The sequence below is a fragment of the Spermophilus citellus genome, assembly GCF_964194105.1.
Source record: "Spermophilus citellus genome assembly, chromosome: 9".
Taxonomy (NCBI): domain Eukaryota; kingdom Metazoa; phylum Chordata; class Mammalia; order Rodentia; family Sciuridae; genus Spermophilus; species Spermophilus citellus.
This window is the reverse complement of record NC_138191.1, coordinates 129042403-129065039: the sequence shown is the minus strand read 5'-3', so window position 1 is coordinate 129065039 and position 22637 is coordinate 129042403. Positions and strand designations below refer to the sequence as shown.

Sequence of the window (22637 nt, the reverse complement as noted above, 5' to 3'; positions counted from 1 at the left end):
CATCGCCCACTCCCACCACCTCCACAGTTAGCCTCGGAAGCCCCTCCCTGCTCTAACGGGGGTCGGGGGACAAAGGCTGGGGACGGGTGACGGAGACGGAGCCTGCTCCGTTCCCAGGGTGCCGTGCTGACGGGAGGGAACAGAGTCACTGCCCTACAGAGCAGGGACACGTGTCTGAGTTTGTTGTCCGCCATCTGGTCCTTGTGTCCTACAGTTGGCCGTTTAAGGTGTCCACGCTGCTTGAGTTCAGCATCTTCACAGGATTTACATCCAGCAGGACCAATGGGAGGGGACTGCCATGACCTCAGAAAAACTCCACGACCTTCAGCGTCACCCCGTGGCCCAGGCCAGGGCCCCAGCTGGTTTCCCTTCTGTCTCCCTAGGGTCCCTTCTTGGGACATTTTGTGTAAATGGCATCACATGCCTTGTGGCCTTTAGGGACAGGTTTCTCTCCCTCAGCATGATGTTTTCAAGCCCCCCACGTCACAATAGGCGGCAGGTGGGTCCTTCCTGGAGTGGCGTTTCACGGTTGGCGCTACCTGGTGCTGTCCATCCATCGTTCCTGGGGTGGGATCGTTCCGCCTGTTTAGTTTCTTGAAGACGCTGCCGCAGACACGCTCTTGCCTAGACGTGTTCGCGTTGCTCTTGGGTGCGTGCCAAGGGGTACGATTTTCGGGTCATGTGGTGACTTATTTGATCTTTTTGAGGAACCGCCTGTTTTCCAAAGCCTCCCCCTCTACACAGCAGTGAGGGTTCAGTTCACCCGTGTCCTCGCCAACACTTGTTACTGTCTTTAATTGTAGCCCTTCTAGTGAATGGGGTGCTCTCTCTCCACTGTGCCTTTGGTTTGCATTTCCCAGATAACTAACGGTATCAAGCGCCTTTTCATGTCCTCGTTGGCCACTTCTTGGGGAACTCTGTTCAGATTCTCCACACGTACTTTAAGTGGGTTATCTTTTTATTATTGAGTTGTGAACACTATTTACATGTTCCAGACTAAATCCCTAATCAGACGAAGGGCTTGCAGACATTCCCCCACCCCCGCCATCTCTGGTTTTGTGGACAGGGTTCTTTGAAGCGCAGGTTTCAGTGTTGATGACCCCAGTTCATCTGTTTTGTTTCTGTTGCCCATACGTTGGTGTCTTGTCCTACAAGGTTTTAATCAAGCTCTTCTCCCCAGGGGAGACCCAGAGTGGATGGGGGGACACTTGGGCAGAGCTGAGTCCCTCTGGTGGGCTCAGAGTGGCCCTGGGGGTCCCTTCTGCTTTCTGGGCTGGGGGTTAGGAGCTCACCAGACTCTTCACACTGGGGACCCCCGAGCCAGCTCAGGGCTGGGAAAGGCCTCAACAAGGCCTGGCCCCTGCCTGGGTAGCGGAGTCCCAGTGGGGAGAAGAGGACTCAGGCAGAGAAGGCCTGGTCACACCCTGGGGACGCAGTGGGTGGAGCCGAGAGACACTTGCATGTCCCAACCCTGGTTTCTCTTCCATTAGAGGCGCTGGGGAGCCCCAGGGTCGGGAGCTAACTAGCTTCTCTGTCCTCAGCCATGAAAGCCGATCGCAAGCGCCTGAAGGGCGAGAAGACGGACCTGGTGAGCCAGATGCAGCAGCTGTACGCCACGCTCGAGAGCCGCGAGGAGCAGCTGCGCGACTTCATCCGCAACTACGAGCAGCACCGCAAGGTCAGGGCCCTCCGCGCCCCTCTCTGTCGGGTGCACGCGCCGCCTCTCCAACCCCAGAGCACTGGTGGGAGGCTCCTGTGTGCGCAGCCGGTTCTGGGCACTCAGAGGAGACCAGCTGAGCCCCTGGTGGCAGGCCCGTGTCGCCTGGACAGTGAGTCCAGCTGCTTCGGATCCCCACCCCCCATGTGTGTGCCCTTGGGCATCCCACGTACCCTCTTAGACCGTCAGTTTCCTCATCTGCAGAGAGTGGAGGTCTCTGGGTAATACACGCCAAGCGCTCAGCACAGCACCCAGCCAGCCCATAATAAGCACCCCGTAGAACTAACACAAAGAGCGCGGAGAAAGACCCCAGCACCTGTGAGACAGCAAGAATCCTGCCGGCAGGGAGGGAGGCTTGGAAGGCTTCCCAGAGGAGGCGACCTATGAGTTGGGCTCTGTGGGATGAGGAGGAGCTTGGTGGGTCAGGTCACTGAGGGATTTGGGGCAGCAATTATCTGCGTGGTCTAGGCGGCATGGGGGTGCCACAAAGGATGGTGAGACTTAGAATCAGGCCTGGCTAAACCGCTTTTCTGCAGGGAGCGAGTGAACCTTCTGGTGCTCAGGGCAGGGAAACTGCTCCCCAGGTACAGGACTCCCGGGGGGGGGGGGGGGGGGCGGCGCTGTGACCACAGTGTGCACCCAGGCTGAAGGCGGAGGTGGGAGGTGCCTCGGCAAGTCCCCGCACAGTTGTTGGTGGCAGACCAGCTGGATGGGTCCCATCGAGGACCGATGCCTCTGAGCTGAAGTTGAAAAGCCGAATGTCCCCATGCTTTGTCCCCACGTGCACTCTGGTCTTCCCCAGTGACACTCACTGTCACCTCCTGGGCGTGCACGTCACTTTATCCCCCATGATGAAAACTGTCCCAGAGAACTGGTGGCTGCTCCCACAGCCCCCAGTGGAAGCCTGCAGCTTCCACGTCCCCAGTGCTGTCCCCTCCCCTGCTGGCTGGGTCACCGCTGCCAGCACCCGTCCATGCTGAATGCCCCAGATCCCCATGCGACAAAACTGTTCAGATGAACCAGGGAAGGGCTCGTGCCACCTGAGGGGTCCTGGAGAAAGACCACAGACATCCCCCTGAGCAGTGGCCCTCGAAGCCTTAGAGCTTAAGAGCCCAAGAGCAGATGGTCACTGTGTCATTTAATGACACGTGAGGTCCACTTCTGTGATTTTGCCCTTTTTTGGCAAGAAAAGCCCTGGAGGGACCTTGCCTTCCACAGAACCACAGGTGCGACCCCCGCCCCCAGCCAGCAGCTTCCACCGGCCCCACCTGAGCCCCAGGTGTCACTCTCATGAGCTGGCTTCACAGTCGGTCCCCTTCAGGTTCATTCAGAAAAATGGAGTTTGGAAAACACCCAGCTTTTTAAATCAGCCTTGATCCTGTTCCCAAGGAGACTCACTCCCCAGCTCCCGCCCATCTGCAGGCAGCAGCATTAGGGCAACCTTTAGTCCCCCGTGGGCCTGACCCTGTTGTAAGGTGGGAGGACTGAGGTTCTGTGGGGCCATGTGACCAGGCCAAGCCACGTGAGCTTTTGAAGATGCTGAGGCTACAGGTCCTGGTTCTGTCTGGCCTCTTCCAAGGTCTTGCATCTGGTTACCCAAAAATCATGCATCTTTTTTCTCTTTTTAAAATATATATGTATTTTTAGTTGGATGCACCTTTATTTATTTCTGTGTGGTGCTGGGAATCGAACCCTCACACATACTAGGCAAGCACTCCACCTCTGAGCCATGACCCAGCCCAAAATCATGCCTCTTTATTTGCAAAATAAATGTCCCTGTGGACAGGATTAGAGGCCCTCAGGTCCATCCTGGCTGGCACCACTCGGCCTCCTATGGGGACCAGCCTCCCGGGGAGCCCTGCAGGCTCAGCCAGGGAGGGGCAGGACCCAGCCCAGGGTCCGTGGGAGGCAGGGACAGCACAGGCACAGGCTGCTGAGAACCAGGGCCCTTGTCTGCCCGGGAAGTTCCCGGGATTGCAACATGTGAGACAGCCGCACACGCCCTGTCCCAGAGCACAGCCGAGAGGGGACTTGGGGACTCTCCACGAGTCCAGCTGGGGAGGTTCTCACGATAGGACAGGCGGCCAGGCCCGGGATGGACACAGGGTGACCTTGGTGATGAGGTCACGTTGGAAACAGGCCTCCATCCTCCAAATACCATCGTGTCCCCAGCCGACCTTGTTCCCTGCGGCCCCTCCCTCTGCCTTCTCCCATTCTGCCCTGGCAGTCGGGGAGGACCCCCACTACCCAGCCTCTCCTCCGGGACCCTCATGGTCTGGACAAATCCTGCTCTGTGAATTCCGGCCGCCCTGACCCTGTCCGGTCCCCTTGTTTTCACCTCAATTATCAGCGGGGACTGAGACCTGGTTTTATTTCTCTGGGCCTCAGTTTTCTTGTCTGTGAAATAGGTTAATGTCAGTCCCTGCCTCGCAGATGGGTATGAGATTTGAAGGGAGCAGTGCACCCGGAACCCTGTGCAGACGCTCCATGAAAGTCCCTGCTGCACCTGCCCCCCGCCCCCTGCCAGGGAACTCCATCCTGGAGGTGGGGGTCCCGGTCTTGAAAGCACTTTTAGTCACTTACTGCCCTCAGTCAGCTCATGACCAGTGGGACCAGCAAAGAGATGGAGATAAAAATGGCCCTGAGGGTCCTAGGGGGTCTCCTCCTAATTCAGAGATATTCCTAGGCAGTCACTTGAGCACCAGGTGTTTCTCAGGGACAGTCTGATAGCCCAGCTGTTCAGCTCCACACTCTGGGCAGTTTTTTTGGCATCCACTCTGCAGGGCAGGGCTCTGTCTGCTTCCTGCCTGCTGGTGGCATCCACGTATCAGATCTGAAGAAGAACAAGTTGGAGCTGGGCGCGGTGGTGCACGCCTGCAGGCCCAGAGGCTCAGGAGGCTGAGGCAGGAGGATCGTGAGTTCAAAGCCAGCCTCAGCAAAAGTGAGGTGCTCAGCAGCTCAGTGAGACCCTGTCTCTAAATAAAACACCAAAAGGGGCTGGGGAGTGGCTCAGTGGTCGAGTGCCCCTGAGTTCAATTTTTGCTACCCAAAACAAGAAGCTGCCCTCTCCCATGGTGGTCAGGAGGGGGCCCTCGCCTGCCTCATGCCCACCTCTGCTGATCTCCACACAGAGCAGCCTCATGGGAACATCCCGAAGTACCTGAGGGCGGGGGTGGGGAAACCGAGACAGAGGTCATGTGCAGCGGTGACTGCAGAGCCAGGGTTTGGCTGGGCCCCAGCTATTCTGTGACAGCCAGAGAAAGGCCGGTTCCTCCCTGTCTCCTCGTTGCTCACCATCTGGAAGCCAGGCCTTCCTCACAGGCTGTCAGACAGGGCAGGGGGTGGCAGCTATCCGTGGCCCGGGCTACATGGACACCTGGCTTTGCTGTGGACTGGGCAGCAGGGTGGTGGTCCAGCTCCGCCTCTCAAGGACACCTACTGTCCCCAAAGTGCCCTGGCCAACAGGTCAGAGCCTGCTTGGGGCAGCTGCTCCTGCTGCTGGCTTTGCCTGAGGGCTGACTGGCTGGGGACTGGCCCCAGGGGAGCCTGGACCATGGCAGAGGCTTTGCCTTCAGTACAGACAGCTAGCCAGGGTGGGGGGTCGGCCTATCTGTGCCTCAGCAGCTGTGACCTCCTCTTATAGATGGAGAAGCCCAGACCCTGTGAGGGAAACCACCTCCCAGGGCAGTTATTTTCTCATTTATTCATTTAGTCCTTCATTCACTGAAAAAAAAAAAAAAAATACTGGGCATCTCCCAGGGACCCGTCCCAGTCTTCCAGCTACTTGGTGGAACATTCGAACCCGGCACTTCCCCACAGCAGAGCTGGGCTGGCCTCCTGCCAGGGCCTCCCCACTTCTCTGTCTGTCCAGGGTCCAGCCCCCTCTGCGTCCAGGGCCCAGGAGTGCTCCACCCTGGTGGTGACCTGCCCCGCCCTCTCTGGCTCCCCCACCCCCAGGAGAGCGAGGACGCGGTCAAGGCCCTGGCCAAGGAGAAGGACCTGCTGGAACGAGAGAAGTGGGAGCTGCGGCGCCAGGCCAAGGAGGCCACGGACCACGCCGCCGCCCTGCGCTCCCAGCTGGACCTCAAGGACAACCGGATGAAGGAGCTGGAGGCCGAGCTGGCCATGGTGAGTCCTGCCACCTGGGGCCCCGGGTGTTGTGGGGGGACTGATGGACCCGCAGCCCAGGCCAGTGGACCGGCCTTGGCAGAGGGAGGGGCCCAAGGCCGCAGCCCCCAGAGCTTCCCTCCAGGACCATCTGGCCCAGGGGGCGGGGCTGCCTTCCAGGGGGCGGGGCTGCCTTCCAGGGGGCGGGGCTGCCTTCCAGGGGGCGGGGCTGCCTTCCAGGGGGCGGGGCTTGGAAGACTCACTTCCTTACCCCTGGCCACTGCTAGAAACAGTATTTTTTTGTTATTTTTCTTGGTTCAAAATGAATATTTAGGGGCTGGGGTTGTGGCTCAGCGGTAGAGAGCTCGCCTCGCACGGGCGGGACCTGGGTTCGATCCTCAGCACCACATAAAAATAAAGTCATTTTATTTGTCCATCTACACCTAAAACATGAATATTTAAAATATATATATATTTAGTTTATGTATTATTTATGATATGAATATAAAATAATATATATATTTATTTATAAGATACAAATAGAAAACATTTCATATTTCATACATACACAAAACACGGTGGATACGTAAGTAGCTCCGCGGCAGGGCATACATCAAAACTGTCCATCATCCCGGGGCGGTAGGTTGGCACATGGTGTTTGTCTGGACCGTCTTATGTTGTGCAACAAAATTATCTTGGGTCATCAAGGGGAAAAAAATTTTTTTTCTAATCCAAAACAAACTCTTTAAATAATGTAGAAAATTTTGTGGTTTGAGAAGGTCCCCAGGGCCTGGGGTCTGGGGGCAGAGTGGCCAGGCTGGCCGTGGAGCCCAGGCCCGAGCCCTGCCCTCCGTGCTGCCTGCCCCTGAGCACTACCAACCGCTCCCTGGGCTTCGGGGCCTTCCCGTTGCTGGGCCAGGTGGGGGTCTTGCCCTCCCTGCCTTCCCCACAAGGTGGCTGGGTAAATCCTCAGAGCACGCGGCCAGAAGGGCCTTTGAAAGCCACCAGGGCTGCTGGTGGCCAGGTGCAGGCTGTCGGGGGCTCCTGGGAGGGGGCCACAGGACTCTCTAACAGCCACGTCCTCCTGCTGAGTGCCAGCACCAGCTGGGGTGAGGTCATAGTTGTGGGTTCTGGGCTCCAGTCTGCCCCTGTTGCTCCCTAGCTGTGTGTCCTTTGCAGGCTTCCTTACCTCTCTGAGCCTCAGTATCATCAGCATAATTAGAGATAACATGGGGCACTGGAGAGGATGTCAGTGGGATAATGGAAGGCAACCAGCTTAGGGTCCTGGTTGGGTGATGGTTTCCTGTAAGTCACTTGCTTCAGGATGAGGCAATACAGGCTGGGGGGGGGGGGGGCTCCTGGCACTTCCCCTGGGTCTCCTTGTCCAGTGCTGACCCCTAGTGGTGAGGGGCATACAGGCCAGGAAGAAGCTGCAGGAAGAAGGTGCAAGTGACACCCTGTTCTCCCAGGTCCTGCCCTGCCCTAGGGGACAGCAGAGGTGTGGCTTGTGGCCTTGGCACCTCAGGCACCCAGGAGGCTGCGCCCTGGGTCTTTGTGGGCTGGAAGGCAGCTCAGCCACTCCCTGGGCCCAGCCACTCACTGGCAGGGCCCCAGGCTCTTGCCGCCTCCTGTAGGCACCTCCCTCTCTGGCCCTGCAGCTCAACAGGGGTTTGTTGTAACCATGGCACCCAGGGGCAGGGGGAGGGGCTTCACCTGAGCCACAGGGCCCCGGTGTTGCTGGGGCATGTCCACCGGTGCAGGGCCCCTCTGTCACTCACCACCTGCAGAGTCTCACAGCCAGGGCGGCTGCTCAGGGCCAGCCCCCAGCAGACCCGGGTTGCAAGCACCAAGCAGCTCAGGCTGGCCAAGCCCCGGGGTGTCCTGGAAGTCGGGATCCCGGGAAGGTGGGGGGCAGGCTCAGAAGTCGGCAAAGCCCAGGCCGCCTCGGGGCTGGGGAGCCAGGGCTCCGGCCCAGTGTCCAAATGGCCCATCTTGGTCTCTTTTGCACCTTGGCTGGGATGCTGTTGTGGGATCAGGCTGGTCAAGAAGCAACAGGCAGCCCTGGGAGGGCAGGAGGAAAATGTCATTTCATGCCAGCAAGCCCAGGGGGGACAGACTCCAAATGCTGAGCCCAGATGCACAGATTCTCACGACACTTAGAGGTTATCTGCCTCCTCTTAGACCCAGCCTGTCACTGGGCTTTTCCTCTTTTTTGAAAACGTTCCCACTCTGCGGCTGCAGGCCTGTGCAGGGTCCCTAACATGAAGCCTGCTCACAGAAACGAGAAGAGAGGCTGTCCTCACAGGCACCTGTAACATTTCCAGAGGGAGCAGCCAGACTCCCAGGGTAGCTGTGTCCAGTCCAGGAGGCAGGGCCCAGGTGCACAGGGCTTCCTGGACAAAGGCTGAGTGGGGAGGCTGACCCTCCCCCAGGCTTTGGTGTTACCTTAGTGTTTCTATAATCTCATTTCACACCCAGGCCTGGCTTGGCCACCACGGAGCTGGGCAGACAGAGTCCCCCTGCCCTGGGCACTGAGGCTGCCGGGAAGCAGGGTACTGGGAGGGGCTGGGCCTCATCTCCTAAAGGGTGTCCAGGCCAGTGTGTCTAGGCCTCGGCCTTTACACGTCCTGGAGCAAGGAGAAGCCAGAGGTGTGTGCTTCTCCCTCCTCGGGAGCCCGGGTCACAGAGAACTCGCCCCCCACCTGCCCGGTGCCCCGAAGCAGGGAGCAGCTCTTGTGTACCATGGCGGCTCCAGGCAGGGCCTCCCACCGCACTGTTGACACTCAGGCCAGGTGGCTGTGTGGTGAGGCGTCCCCTGCGCTGCAGGATGTTGAGCGGCACCCCGTCTCCACCCACCACATGCCACACTTGGTCTGGAGACCCAAAAAATCTCCAGACATTCATTGCCAATTGCCCCCCGGAGAGTGAAATCACCCAAGTTGAGAATCAGCCTCCCACAGAGTCAGATATTGTTCCCAGAATCAAGCATCCGTGACGTCTGAGCCTGGCTGTTCAGGTCTGATAGAGGCCCAGCTTCAGGCCTGTCCTTTTCCAGCTGTGTGACCTTTGGCAAGAGACGAACCTCTCTGAGCCCCATTCCCTCCTGTATGAAACTGAAACCATACAGACCTTCCTCCCAGGCTTTGTGAAGAGACCTGAGACGTTGGGTGAATCGGGGCAGGCACTGGAGACGCTCAGTCAACCGGAGCTGTCGTTCCCTGAGCTCATCCTAGACCTGGCCCCATCCTGACACCCCAGGGCTGAGCCAGGGGTTCCTCATCGTCACTGTGGACCATCCCTTCCAACCTCTCCGTGCCTCAGTTTCCTCACCTGTCAAAACGACCTTCGCCACAGGCCAGGAGAGCCGGGAACGCCGAGGGCGGGGGGGGGGGGGGAGGCCGGCGGCTGAGCCTCGCGCCCCCTTCAAGGGTGGCACTGCCCCAGCACTCAGCTCTGAGGCCACCGCCTGTCCCTCAAGCTCCACCTCCAGACCCTGGCCACTGCCTCCCTGGCCTTCCCAGCAGCCCTCTGCAGGGCCAGTTCCCGGCCTTGGCCTCGTCCTGAGGGTCCACCGTCCCCCCGGGTAGAATTGTCCATTGTGGCACAAGGGAACGGGGCCGTTCTGCAGCCCGGCCGCGTGGGATCCACCAGGACGTGAGCCTGCGGGGTTCGCCCAGGGCTAGACCGGCCCCGGGGCAGGGACTCGGTGGAGCTGCAGGGTGCCTTCAGCCAGGCAGCCTCGGATGTGGGCAGTGGACAGGTGGTGGCCTCTGCCCGCAGACCCTCCAGCCTGCCCTGCCGGCTGCGTGGTCGTCCCCATCCAGGAAGGATGTGGGTGATCCTGACTTCACCTCTGTGCTGCTCGCTGTTGACCAGGACAGGGGTCAGACAGTGTCCCTGGCATGGTGTGAATGACCCTGCTCCTTCCTCCTTGGGAGGCAGAAGGGTTGAGCCCCCGCGTGGGGACAGAGAGCTTCCCCTGGCAACCGAGTGGGGGGCTGTGTTTCTCTACCACAAAGATGGGGCACAGGCAGCGAGGGGCCCTCCTGGATCCCACGGCTGGAGTGGAAGGGCGGGGCCAGGCCAGGTGGCCAGAGGTCAGAGTCCAGATGGACCGTGGTGAGGACGTGCGTCTGTGCGGGCGGAACGCCTGCCCGTTCCCTCCCCAGAGAATTTGAGATCGCCTCCCATAGAGCCCCACGCACCTTGCAGTGGGAGGTGACAGATCTCGGGCTGTCCCAGAGGCACCCTCCTGGGAAGTCCCTCAGACCCCACGCACTCTGGGGCTGTGTTGAGGGTTCCACGGCCTGTGATCCAGGGGACCTGCCCACAGGTGGAGTGGCCAGCCCCCCGTGGTCCTGCAGGGGAGGAGGTGCTGGCCATGGGTGACCCCTGTGCAGAGCCGGTGGCAGGGGACTTTGTAGGTGCTGAGGGAATGGAAGCACCATGGTCTTACACTGGCATTTAAACCCTGGCCAGCCCTGGGGGACAGGTGGTGGGTGTGTCCTGGACCCCTTGCTCTCCGCCTGCTGGCCACCCTCTGCTCTTGGTGGGCACTAAGGGGCCCCAGAGCGAGCTCACAGTGAGGGTCCCCGTGGCGCAGGTGCTCAACTCCAAGACCGACAGGCCACACGGGCTGGTGACACCCTGGTTCAGAGGCTCCTGGCTCTCAGCCAGGTGGTGGTGACAGCGAGCAGGGGCCCAGGGGCCCACCGCCGTGTCTCCCACTCTCTCTCCAGGCCAAGCAGTCCTTAGCCACGCTGACCAAGGACGTCCCCAAGCGGCATTCACTCGCCATGCCGGGCGAGACGGTGCTCAACGGCAACCAGGAGTGGGTGGTGCAGGCGGACCTCCCGCTGACCGCGGCCATCCGCCAGAGCCAGCAGACTCTCTACCACTCACACCCGCCCCACCCTGCGGACCGGCAAGGTGAGTCCTGCCCAGCGGCCCAGCATGGCTCCCAGGGGCTTCCCAGTAGGCCACCGTACCCAGTGGGTGGGACAGTCTCTGATCACAACCTGGGACAATGCAGGGCCGAGATCCCTTGGCTCTGGACACTGAAAAGGCCAAGAGGTGGACTGCAGGTGTAGCTGGATCCAGAGGTTCAAGCAAAAGCCGACTCTGGCCCTTTCTTTCCATCTGGGGGCCCTGCCCACTTGCACTTAGCCTCATTTTTAGAGCTCCTCTTCCTACAAAGTGGCAAAATAAAATGAGTAGCTTGTTGTTAAGTGTTTCGCTCTTTGCTCTTCCAGCCGACTTTAATTTCTAAATTCCAGATCTCAACTCAAAAGTTGGAAAGTGAAAAAAGGAAAAATAGAATAGTTTGTGTCAGACCTCAGAAGTAGCCGAACCGTCACCAGGCTGGTCCTAATTTTTAACCCATCTGAACTGTCACACTCCCAGTTAGATGAGTCCCTCCCTGGGTCGCCGTGTGAGGGCAAACGGTGTGACTGTTCAAGGCGCCAGAGCTCAGGCGTCCGAGAAAGAGAGACTCTTCTCCCTGTAGCCACATCCGGCTCCAAAGAAAGAGTCTGATTGGCCAGCCAGGGCCACACGCCCAGCCCTGAGCCCTTCCCTGTGAGTCGGGGACACAGGTCCCTGCTGGCTGGCCTGGTCACACAGGTGTCCTCTGACAGAGGCCGCAGAGCTCCCTGATTGACAGCTCAGCCACTCACAGGGCCAGCGGGAAGGCCAGGGCCACATGTCACGCTCAGACACAGCAGGGGGCCTGGCAGGTGGGCCGCGACTGCGCCCACTGCCCGTGGGGGAGGCTGTGCCTGTAAGAACCTGTCTCCATGCTCTGTCCCTCCCTGAGCAGCCCTTATGTGACAGGCACAGGCTGGGAAAGACAGCTGCTGGCAGCGGGGACCCTCGGGGACTCCCTGTGCAGTGGGCAGGGTGTGCCCTGGAGGCTGTGGGCAGCGCTGGCCTCTGGAGCTGGCAGGAGTCACGCGGCTCGGCCCTCCGGGGGCTGGTGGCTGGTGGGGGAGGCGCCGTGGGTCCTGTGTTCCTACCGTAAGGGCAGGTGAGTCCCTGGTTGAGGGGCACAGGCTCGGGGTTCACTGTGGGGTTCAAATCCTGTTCCCTGCTGCTGACCAGGGTCGCGACCGTGACCTTGGCCTGGTCCTCGGCTTCCACGCGGAAGGGGTGTCCGGTCCGTGGTGCACAGTGTGTACCCACATCTGTACCACACTGGGTTGTCGTGAAGGTGGGACATCTAACAATCCTGGAAGGGGCCTGGGGAGCCAGGAGCTGCTGTCATCATGATTGACAGGTGACGCGCAGGACTTTTGGAACCCTGAGCGTGAACTAACCCAGAGTCCTCCCTCCACTCAGTGAGACAGCAGCCCTCCCTTCACCCTCTGACCCAGGGCGACTGTGGGGGGACAGGGTGGGGGGCTCTGTCCTCTGGAGCCAGAAGAGCTTCTCGTGAACCTGCCGTGGTCTGGCCCCTGCCAGTTAGGGAGACCGGGGCCCCAGAGGGCTGCCCTGTCCCGCCTCGCAGCCCAGGTTCAGTGCAGAGCTGGGAGCAGGGCGACCTGAGCCGTGACCATGGCTGCTCAGCACAGCTGCTAGTCTGGGATGGGCTGGACGGGCCACAGGTCTGCAGCAGCAGGACTGTCATTCAGCCACTCTGTAGGAGAGCTGCCTGCACCATCCCCATTTTACGGAAGACAGAACTGGCCCAGAGAGGGTGGACAGTACGCCCGAGGCCCACAGCCCCGATAGGAACAGATTCGAATCACGCACCTCCAGCACCCGTCTCCCTGCTCATGTGTGAAGTGGTCACTGGGGGCAGGAGGAAGGGCAGCACATAGTAGGCACCTGTGTTAACAGAAAACCCTTCCACAGTGCTGCCCCTGCAGACAGGAGAGCAGGCTGCTGGGGGTCCTGGGAGGGCTTCCCGGCTGTAGCTTCTGATGGGCCTTTCATGCCTCCACTGTTTATTGAGCACCTACTGTGTGCCAGGCACCGCGAGCTCTGGGATTGAATGGGGATGAGCGACCCAGGTGCCTGCGCTCTCGGAGCCAACACTGTCCGTGTGAAGACCCCAACCCCTAGAATGCTTGCAGATTGGAATTGGCACCCAGACAGGGGTGTCAGGGGAAAGACGCTGCAGGGGAAGTGACGACTGGGGACTCCGGAGATTGCTGGCAGGACACTGACAGGCAACGGGATCCGCAGAGGCTGGGGCAGGAGGCAGACAGGGAGTCGCAGGCCAGGCTGGGAGAGCATGATTGGAACACAGTGACCGTGAAAGGGAAGCCACTGAGCCCAGGCTGCCGGGGGACAGGGTCTCCCCACGTGATGCTCAGAGACCAGAGGGGAGATGCCTGTGGCTCTGGCTGCAGGAAGAGGAGTGGAGGCAGGGAGGCCCAGGGGGAGGCCGGAGCCCAGAGAGGCAGTGGTTCCTCTGGGGTGGGAGGGAAGTGGATGGGGGGGCTGTGTCGGGCACTGGTGATGTGTGGGGGTGGGGGAGAGGACTTGGTGGGGGCCTCAGGTCCAGGACTGGGGTGTGGGGTGGAGCAGCCATGAGGGTGGTACTGGGTCGGGGACGGTCCAGGTGAGACTGGCTGGCCGAGGGGGTGGGAACAGGAGGCTGTGGAAGAGGGAGGAGCCCGGCGAGACCCCACTTCCTGGCCTCCACCCCCTTCTGTGCCGGGCGGGGGTGGACTCGACTGGGCCGCGCCCCCTCACAGCTGCCCTCCTTTCCAGCGGTCAGGGTGAGCCCCTGCCACTCGCGGCAGCCTTCCGTCATCTCGGACGCGTCTGCTGCGGAAGGTGACCGCTCGTCCACGCCCAGCGACATCAACTCCCCGCGACACCGGACGCACTCCCTCTGCAACGTAAGGCCAGCAGCCGGGGGCCGGGGCGCCTGGGCCCTGCCCGCGCGGGAGGGGCGGGGGCAGCGCTGTTTCCTCTCGTCCCCGCAGGGAGCTCTGCGGCGAGCAGTGGTGGATGTGGGGAGACAGAATGAGGCCCGGGTCCGCAGGGTCTGTGCAGCTGCCATTCCTCGCGGTGGGCCCGTCGGGGTAGGCCTGCGGGGGCCAGGGCTTCCCTCCCAGATCTTGCTCTGCAGAACGCAGGGCCTCACCAGAACCCCTGCTCCCCTGAGCACCAGCTCATCCTTCATCCAGGAATGCAGCCAGACTATTTAGGTGCTTTTGGTTTTGAGCCTCTAATAGTTTGAGCATGTATTGCCTCTGGAGGGGCATCCTGTGAATGTGTTTGTTTAACTTGTCTAATCAAGCACTGCATACTGGGCCCAAGTCCCTAACCATCTCTTGATGGTGGAGCAGGCATCTGGGCTTTGGGATGGTCTGCTTTCTGTTACTATAACAAAATACCCGAGGCTGGGTTACTTATAAAGAAAAGAGGTTGATTGAGCTCACAGTTTTGGAGGCTTGAAAATCCACATAGCTTGGGGCCAGCTTTGGCAAGGAGCCCCCCTCCCGCTCCTCCATCTGTATCACATCATGGCTGATGGCATCATGGGCAGGAGCGCAGGCCAGAGGGAGATCAGGGTCTCAGGGTCATGAGGCAGGAGGCCATAGCAGGGAGGGGCAGTCTTGCTCTCAAGGACTCTCACTAGGCTCCACCTCTTAAAGGTGCCACAACCTCACGCATCGCCACACTGGGGACCAAGCTTCTGACAGGTGAACCCTCGAGGGCACACTTGAACCACAGCCCAGCACAGCACTTTCCCAAGCCTGAAGGAGTGGATGGAGGGGTCTGTCATCTTAGGATGTCCAGAAGCCACACTGGGGCCCTAACACGACGCAGGGGGTCAGGGTGCGGAGACCCCTGGGGATTTTGTTTCCTTCACACGTTTGTGACCCAGAAAGCCCCCTCCCTGTCCTGAAGACAGAGACACCGTGGGGAGAAGTCTCCAGATGCACAGGAAGCCTTCTTCAAAACCTGCTTTGTTAACCCACAAAACACAAGAAGGAGAGGAGGCAGACACGTTGGGCAACAGACAAGGCGTGGCCCGCTGACGATGGGACTGTCCCCTGGGGCTGGAGCTTGGCCTGAGATGCCCTCGAGCTCAGAAGCAAGCGCAGGCGGTGTGGTTGGAAGTCATTTATGGCAACCAGTGACTTCCCCCCGTGAGCGCGGTCCTGGTGGACAGAGGCTGGCCGTCCACAACAGCAATGAAAAGCACTTTCAGAAACAGCAGGAGCTGAAACGAAGCTGGCTGGGCCTGGAGATGGGGCCGGGGGGCAGCACGTGCGGCAGGGCCTGTGGCTGGAATTCCTTCTACTGGGAAGCACTGTGTTCTCCTCTTGTCCCCAGAAAAGAATCCTGGTGACAAGGGCTGTCTTGAGTGACAGAACCCATGCAAAGACAGCAGGCACTCAGGGCCCTGTGACATCCATCTCTGGCCCCTGTGCTGCCAGGCCTGGAGCCAGAGCCCCGTCCTTACACACAGGTCGACCCCGTAGCATCTGTCACCTCCTGAAGGACAGCACCTTCCCACGGCCGTATTTAAAATTCTCCTGGTGGACCTGAGGGGGACTGGACAGCAGAAGCACTGCGGGACGTCCCCTCCCCGAGGGCTCCCTGAGGCCTCCTGACACGCTGTGGACGCAGCCAGCCTTCCGCTAGGAGGCCCAGGAGGCCCCTGCGCTCCCTGGACCTGCATCGGCAGGACAGCAGACAGGACCAAGGACCACCTCGTCCTCTCACACTCTGGCCACTGACTTCGAGCAGAGGCAGGGACTCGGCACCGAGAGCCTGGAGAAGGCTGATGGACGCTGGCCCAAGTGACACTCGCTTGTTCCTTCATGGGCCTCATAGCTGAAGTCAAGACCCGAGTGGTGACGTGGTCGGGCACATGATCTGTTGGCCCAGCAGGGGCAGCGAGGGTCTGGGATGCGGCAGAGGCTTTCGCACATCCAGACTGTGACAAGTCCCCTCCCCACATACACACCTGGAGCAAGGCTGCCCTTCCCTAGGAACAAGGGGGAGCTCAGACCCATGGGTAGAGCTCAGGGGCCCAGGCTCGGGGCCAAGTGTGCAGTTTCCCGCCGGGAGCCCTGGGCCAGGAGGACTCAGACTGTCCCTGGTAGGAGGTGTAGCTCTGCCGGTCATCGGGCCCGTGACGCTGGACTGTCGGGGCCTTTCCTTGTATCTGTAGACTGGGCCAAGTCCCGCCCACCCCTCTGTAAAATAACAGATTCCTATCTGGGGGAAGCTAGCAGCGACCTAGTCTCCCGAGTTGGTGTCTGTCCCCCAACTCTTCATTATCATGCCTTTCCTACAACAGTAGATTTCTCTATGAAAACCACCCAGTAGGACCAACCTCTGGTTCAAACACAGTGGACCAGCCAGGCTGGGGACATAGATGCCCTTGAGCGGCTGATTTGCTGGTCAGAGGGTGCTGGGGGTGGAGGAGGCCAGAGTTGGGGAGCACAGACGGTCTCCGGCCAGGACCTCTGTCCAGTCCACAACTTGGTGAACGCTGGGCCCCGTCAGTGAGCCATCTGGGAACGTCAGCTTCAGGAGGTGGGGGCAGGCACCCCACTCCAGAGGCAAGGTGGCCCCTGGGATGGCTTCTTCCACGGAAGGCCCCACAGGCCACCTGTGCCCCCGTGTGTCATCTGAACCTGCCAGTTCATCCTCCTCTTCTCCTTTGGCTGTAGGGCGACAGTCCCGGCCCAGTTCAGAAGAACCTGCACAACCCTATTGTACAGGTAGGCATGGCTTCCCGGCACTGTGTCCCCCACATCCCCTCCTCACCGTGACCTCATCCCTCCCTCCCCGGGCTGCCAATCATCCCTGTTGCCATTCTGGGGCTTCCAAAACGGAGTCACTCTGAGTCTCACAAGGGCTGGCACCTGGACCACCTCTGCTGTGCCCCCCCCCCCAGACCTTCAGACCTACTATGCACCCAGCATCCCTGTGTCCTGCTGCCCTGGCCAGCACCTTCCCCTGGGTTTGGGGGCCCTGGGCTGCTAGAAACTTGATCCATTTTTAGTTTCAACATGTCATCAGAGGGGAACAGGCTACAAGGAAAACGGTCTGAATTTGGGGGTCAGCAGGGGCCTCTAGGTCACCTCTCTGGTCCTGTGGCCCCCGTACGCTGGTCTTTGCCCTGCCCATCTGCACTGGGGTTCTCTAGGGAAAGCGGTTCAAATGCAGGTTCCTTGGCGGGAGGCGGGGTCTGGACTCCAAGGTGTTCTGAAGTGTTCTGGGAGCCCGGTCCCCACCGGCCTGTTTGTGGACGTGCCACCACACGTCTTTGTCTAACGCCCTTGGCAGTCTGCAGACCTCCTGCTGACCCACCCCCTTCCCTGCAGTCCCGTTAAGAGGGTCGCCACCCCTGTTGCCATCCCCACATCAGAGACAGGAAACTGGGCTCAGAGGGGCTGGGTGCCCCCCATAGTTCCAAAGGGAGGGACAAATTAGGACCTGCCTTTAGCCCCAGCCCCTCCCTGTTCCCCAGCGGCCAGTCCTGCTTCCTGTCCAGGGCTCTTGGGCGCCGTGGCTGCCTCGGCCCACTCCGGGGCAGGTTTGCTCCGCGTCTCCCAGAATCTCCCGCCCCCTTCCATGTACACAGGGGGCCCCGGGCACAGCAGCACCAGCTCCCAGGCCCCAGGACTGACCAGGGCAGTGGCCCAGCTTTCCACGCCAGGGGGCCATGGGCAGATTTAATTTAAAGAACAATACAACCAACTGGCAGCTCCTGATTTATTCAATGCCGTCCTGGCTTTAGGGGTGCCCTGGAGACAATCCTGGGTGGGTCATATTGTCCCCAGGAGGTTCCAAAAGGCCCAAGCTTGCCCAGTGGGTGAGGCGCAGGCACTGCCATTCTGGTCCCCAAGCCCAGCTTCTGACCTGCCCTTGTCCAGTCCCTAACCCTGACCCTGACCGCTGGCCTGAGCAGTGCCCACGGGCTAAGCTTCTCTCTGCTCTCCTCCCCTCTCCCCCGGTCCCCCAGTCACTAGAGGATCTTGAAGACCAAAAACGGAAAAAGAAGAAAGAGAAGATGGGGTTCGGCTCCATCTCGCGCGTCTTCGCCCGAGGGAAGCAGCGGAAGTCCCTCGACCCCGGCCTCTTTGATGGTACCGCCCCTGATTATTACATAGAGGAGGACGCGGACTGGTGATGCCCGCCGGGCGCCGGGCTGTCTGTGCGTGTGGACGTGCGGGCGGGGGGTGCGCCGCGGGCGCAGTGCGCAGCGCGGTGCTGCGGCCGGGCCTCCCGCGCCTCTGTAATTGATGTACATACCGCAAACCGTGTGTGACCCTGTCAACTGTCGTCTCCGGAGTGAGGCGGTCGTGTTTGTTAATCTGTTTTTGTTGGTTTTTTTTTTTCCATGTTGGTTTGTTCTTTCGTTTTATTTTTTTCCTTCGGTTCGTGGGTTTCCCTCCCTTTCTCCTCCCCTCCTTTTTAATGAAACTTGAAAACTTGAAGGATTGCTATGTATTTGTAAATAACACGACTATTGTGCACTCCGTGCTTGTACATGTCGCTGTCCTAACCACCGCTCCGGAGCCCGTCTCCCCGAGGGTGTGGTCTGTGTCCTTGTCCCCTCCCCTGACCCCCCGTGTCCACGTGCAGGACCAGACCCTGTCCTCGGGGTGCGCCCAAGTCACTTTAGCCACAGAATGCCATCGTCGTCAGGGTAAGGTCGCTCTCCGTCAAGGCTCGCGAGCCCGCCGGCCAGGGCGCCTTGGCCAGGGGCTCCGGGGTCCAGTGGGCCCTTTTTAATGGCCTGCCTGTTTTTAAATTGCGTTGCGTTTCTTTCTTTACGGAAAAAAAGAAAAAGAAGAGGAAATCGTTTCGTTTAATTTATTTGCACAAATGCAGAAGACAGAATATTCTATCTAAATTATTACGTAAATATTGGGGTGTATATTTTTCCACGGGGCGGGGCGGGCGGGGGTCTCTGTGACTTGTCTGTTCTCTGTTCATGCTGCTGCCAAGCCGCCAGCCGGTCCAGGTAGGGTGCAGGTGGCTAGACCCAGGACCACCCGGTTCCAGCTTGCTATTCCTCCTCTGTCTCCCCCCTCTCCTGGCTGCATGCAGGGCCTGGGCCGCCTCCCACCTCCTCCTCAGCCTCCCCTCTGTGTTTATCTGAGGACAGAACCCGGCCTCTGTGAGCTGTCATGATCCCCTTCTCTTGGGCCTGTCTTTTGAGAGAGGGTGAAGCCAGAGAGAGACAGCCCGGGGCTCGTCCCCAGGGTCAACCAAAGGGACCCTGGGCCTGCGTGGGTTCCCCAAGGGGCCCCTGCAGCACCTGCTCCTCCCAGGCTGTCTCTCACCCTGAGTTTATAGACCAGGCAGGTGGAGGGTGGAGGGGACCCTTGTCCTCATGGAGGGCTGTCGGGGACATGGTGTCCAGCCCTGAGCCCTCTGCCCTGCCCTTTCCTGTTGGTCCCTACAGCCACACTTAGGATCTCTGGGGATTCCTAAGACTCAGTCTCCGGCTTGCCTGACCCCCTCTCCCAGGAGTGGAGGGCTGGCAGGAGCACCCGCCTGTCTGGGGAGTAGCACTGGCCACAGCGAGGTGTCACCAGCCAAGGGGACCCCGCTGTGGGTTCCAACAGGGGGGTGGGGAAAATGGGCGCTTGCAGCCAGGCCCACCCCGCTCTGGAAGTCCACCTCTCCTCTCCCTTGCCCTGGCCCCTGGCCCTCCACCTTCATGACTAACAGCTCGGTCACTGTGCAGACCACGTAGTGGCGCTTCTGCTAACAGTAACGTCTCAGCTCTTAGAAAGCAGCAGGGAGGGTCTCAAATGCTGGAGCATCTGGAATGGACGGGGCATTTTGTCCAGAGTCTCTAAAACCAACCGAGAAGCCCCCAGTCAGCTTCCCCTTGCCCTCCGACCCCGGCCAGGCGTGGGGAGAGGTGGGCACCGTGCCTCTGGGCTCTTGCTGCCCTCGTTGGCTAAGCTGTTGACGGAGCCCAGTGGGAGGGAGAGCAGCTGGAGCTGGCATCATAGAGATTTTAGAGAATATTTCCCCATGATTATTTTTTGTTATTGTTGATTTTTACGGCTTTTCCCCTTTACTTACAAGAACATCAGATTGCGAACTCCCGGTAATGATTTAGTAGTTCCTTTTCATTTCAGTTTTTGTAAATTAGGAGATAATTCTAAGAGTTACTAAGGATGATTTATTTAAGAGAACTACGTCAAATAGCAAATGAGTTATGGGCTACATTAGATGAAAACGAGCTTTCCCGTGGGAAAGGTTCTCCAAGGCATGGATGCAAATATAAAATATTAAAAAAACCTAAATAAAGCTTATTTTAAAATATGATGGAATTCTATGTTATTTGAGTGCTTCTATGTTGCTCCGGGTGGGAGGCTGTGCCCCACTGGGGAGGCCCAACCCAGCACAACCTTCTCCTGGGAACTCCAGGGCTGGGTCCTCACGGGGGACGGGGAGGGGCCGAGGAAAGCTGGCTGGACTCTGGGCCCGCGGAGGGGCCGAGCCCGGGTGGCCTCCCAGAGACACCTTGCCTTGCCGCCTGCCTGTAACTTGGAGGAGCGGTTGGCACCCAGGGCCGCCCCGTGGTCCTGACCAACACCTCCGTGCCCAGCACCCTCAGCTTTCATCTGCTTCATCCCATCCCGGGCCCAGAGACAGAGCCTTCCGGAGGCCCAGAGAGGGGGCCTGCGACCCTGGGGCATGTTACTTGCTGCGGGCCCCAGCGGGCCTCTGCCCCGTCCCAGGTCCCCCCTCCCGGGGGACAGAGAGTAGCTTAAGGGCAAGTGCGAGGCCACGGGACTTCCTCGACTGAAGCCAGAGTGCGCCGGGCTTTCTGAGCCCCATGAGGTCCCCAGGTCTACCTCCTGAGAGACCCACTGTGTGTCTCAGGAAGGTGCCACCTGATAACCCAAACCCTGACGACAGCCAGGGCCCTCAACCTCCACCTCCCACCTGGAACAAAAGCATTCTCCCCGCCATAAGACGGATGGGTTCCCGGGGCGTCAGCGCCTGCCCTCCCGCTGGGAGACAGCGCCAAGCTATCTAAGACACAAGCTCTGACTTCTCACTTTATGAGGCCTCAGATGGTCACCCCCAGACAGAATTGGCATGCGAGGATTAAACTTGTTTAATCCTGAAACTTACCCACCGACTCCCAGTGGAAAACACAGGGGGAAACTTTGGCCCAGAGAGGAAAGGCTTGGCCGGGGCCCTGGGTTCCAACCTGCAATCCCAGGACCCTCTCAGGAGCAGGGCTTCCCCTCATCCCGATCTCAGTAGCTGTACTCAAAAGCCGCTGTACCTCCCTTATGCATCTTTTTTGTCAATGCTAGGGATCAAACCCAGGGCCTTGTGCCTGCTCAGGAAGGCTACCACTGGGCTATGTCCCGTCTCCAAAGAGATCTTGCTGTAAACAGTCCAGCTCTCAGTGATGTCTGTTAGTCAGAAACTAGAGTAGGGCTGTCAGAGCATCCAGGCCAGAGTTCCAGCTGCCTAGGTTGTGCACTGCACTACTCTAGAAGGTTCCATTCTCCAGACTACTATGTGAATGGTGCCCTGAGTTGCACAGTGTGTGGCCTGCAGGGCTGTCCTCGGTGCTTCTTCCAAGGGCTCTCCCACCTGTGCCAGCAGACTCCAACCTGTGTGACCAACAACAGTAACAACAATAATAATATCTAACACTTATTAAGCATTTCCCATAGGCCAGGCTCTGTGCTGTGCATTCTCCCTGATTAACTCAGTTAACCCTCCCACAGGCCTGTTAATCAGTGAGAAAAGCCCACCCCGCCCTGCCCTCCTCTCCCTGGCCAGATGGCCTCAGCATGGTGACGCCATGTGCCTGCCTCAGAGGTGCACCTGCACCAGAGCTGTGGTCCTGAGGGCGCAGGCCCTCCCACCCCTCACCACCCACCATCCGGTGAGCTTGTTGCCAGGAGCTGCTCCTGTTTTCTCAGCCCCAAAGAGGAAGAGAGTAGAGTAAATAGTAGGTTTGCAAACTGTGTTCCGTGGAACCCCAAGGGGTTCCTTGGAATGTCCTCAGTGTTGCCGTGGCTCACGCTGCAGACCACCTCCAGCCGGAAGGAAGCCCCACCCTGGACTTCTGTGTAGGAGTCCATTTGAAGGGTCCCCTGATAGACCCTTCAAAAAAGAAAAAGGAGGTTTGAGAACCACCATAGATGGGTAATTGTCAAACCTGACCCCTCCTCGAGTTTGGGGACAGAGACTCCCGGCCCCTCCACACCCACTGACTCAGGGGTCCCGGACTGAGGCCTGGGGTCTGACTGTGCCCCTGTGCCATCAGCAGGCCTGAGGCCAGACTGTGCAGGCTACGGGGCCAGGGCAGAGTGGGCCACACCGTGGGGACAGCCCTGTGGCAATGTGACTTTTTAAATACCTGTGAGTCCTCTCTGGGAAACTTTCACTTTAACAAATCAGACACCCCCCACACTCCTGGGACAAAGGGCTCTGAAGCCTAGTCAGCTGGGAGCCCCATGGGTGAGCCCCAACCTGCCCTGGTCCCCTACCTCCCAAAGACTCCCCGGGGCGCCTATTCACTGATTCACTTTGTAAAAGGTCAGACCCGTGACTTTGCATGACAAATAAGACCCTGTAAACAAACCCGACTTAGAGGTTTGCAGGGTAGAAATTATTAAAACATCAAAGTCATGGCTGTCAAGTGTCACTTTGCAGAAAATGTGAGGATGTCCATCTAGGGTGGCAGCGGGGTGTGGAGATTTCAGGCCAAAGCCACACTCGCATGGTAAACTAAGGCCCAGTTCCCAGGAGCGGGGCCAATATGCAGCCCTCTGCCCTGGTGGCCCTGCCCGCTGTCCCCCCACAGCCACGGAGGAGCCCACCCCCGTGAGCACTCATC

At 59.5% G+C, this 22637-nt stretch overlaps 1 protein-coding gene across 2 annotated transcripts in view; it reads left to right on the top strand.

Moving 5' to 3' along the window:
- The window catches only part of KAZN (kazrin, periplakin interacting protein), a 346502-nt gene that overhangs the window by 295857 nt on the left and 28008 nt on the right, over positions 1 to 22637 (top strand). Inside the window, exons 4-9 of one of the 2 annotated variants that reach the window (XM_081307588.1) lie at positions 1542 to 1678; positions 5675 to 5845; positions 10564 to 10753; positions 13541 to 13671; positions 16468 to 16518; positions 17766 to 17889. In XM_081307588.1, the coding sequence (XP_081163714.1) occupies positions 1542 to 1678; positions 5675 to 5845; positions 10564 to 10753; positions 13541 to 13671; positions 16468 to 16518; positions 17766 to 17889 (804 nt within the window). Of the gene's footprint in view, positions 1 to 1541; positions 1679 to 5674; positions 5846 to 10563; positions 10754 to 13540; positions 13672 to 16467; positions 16519 to 17765; positions 20059 to 22637 lie in introns of those variants that run through there. The other variant, XM_081307589.1, reaches the window with a different exon arrangement.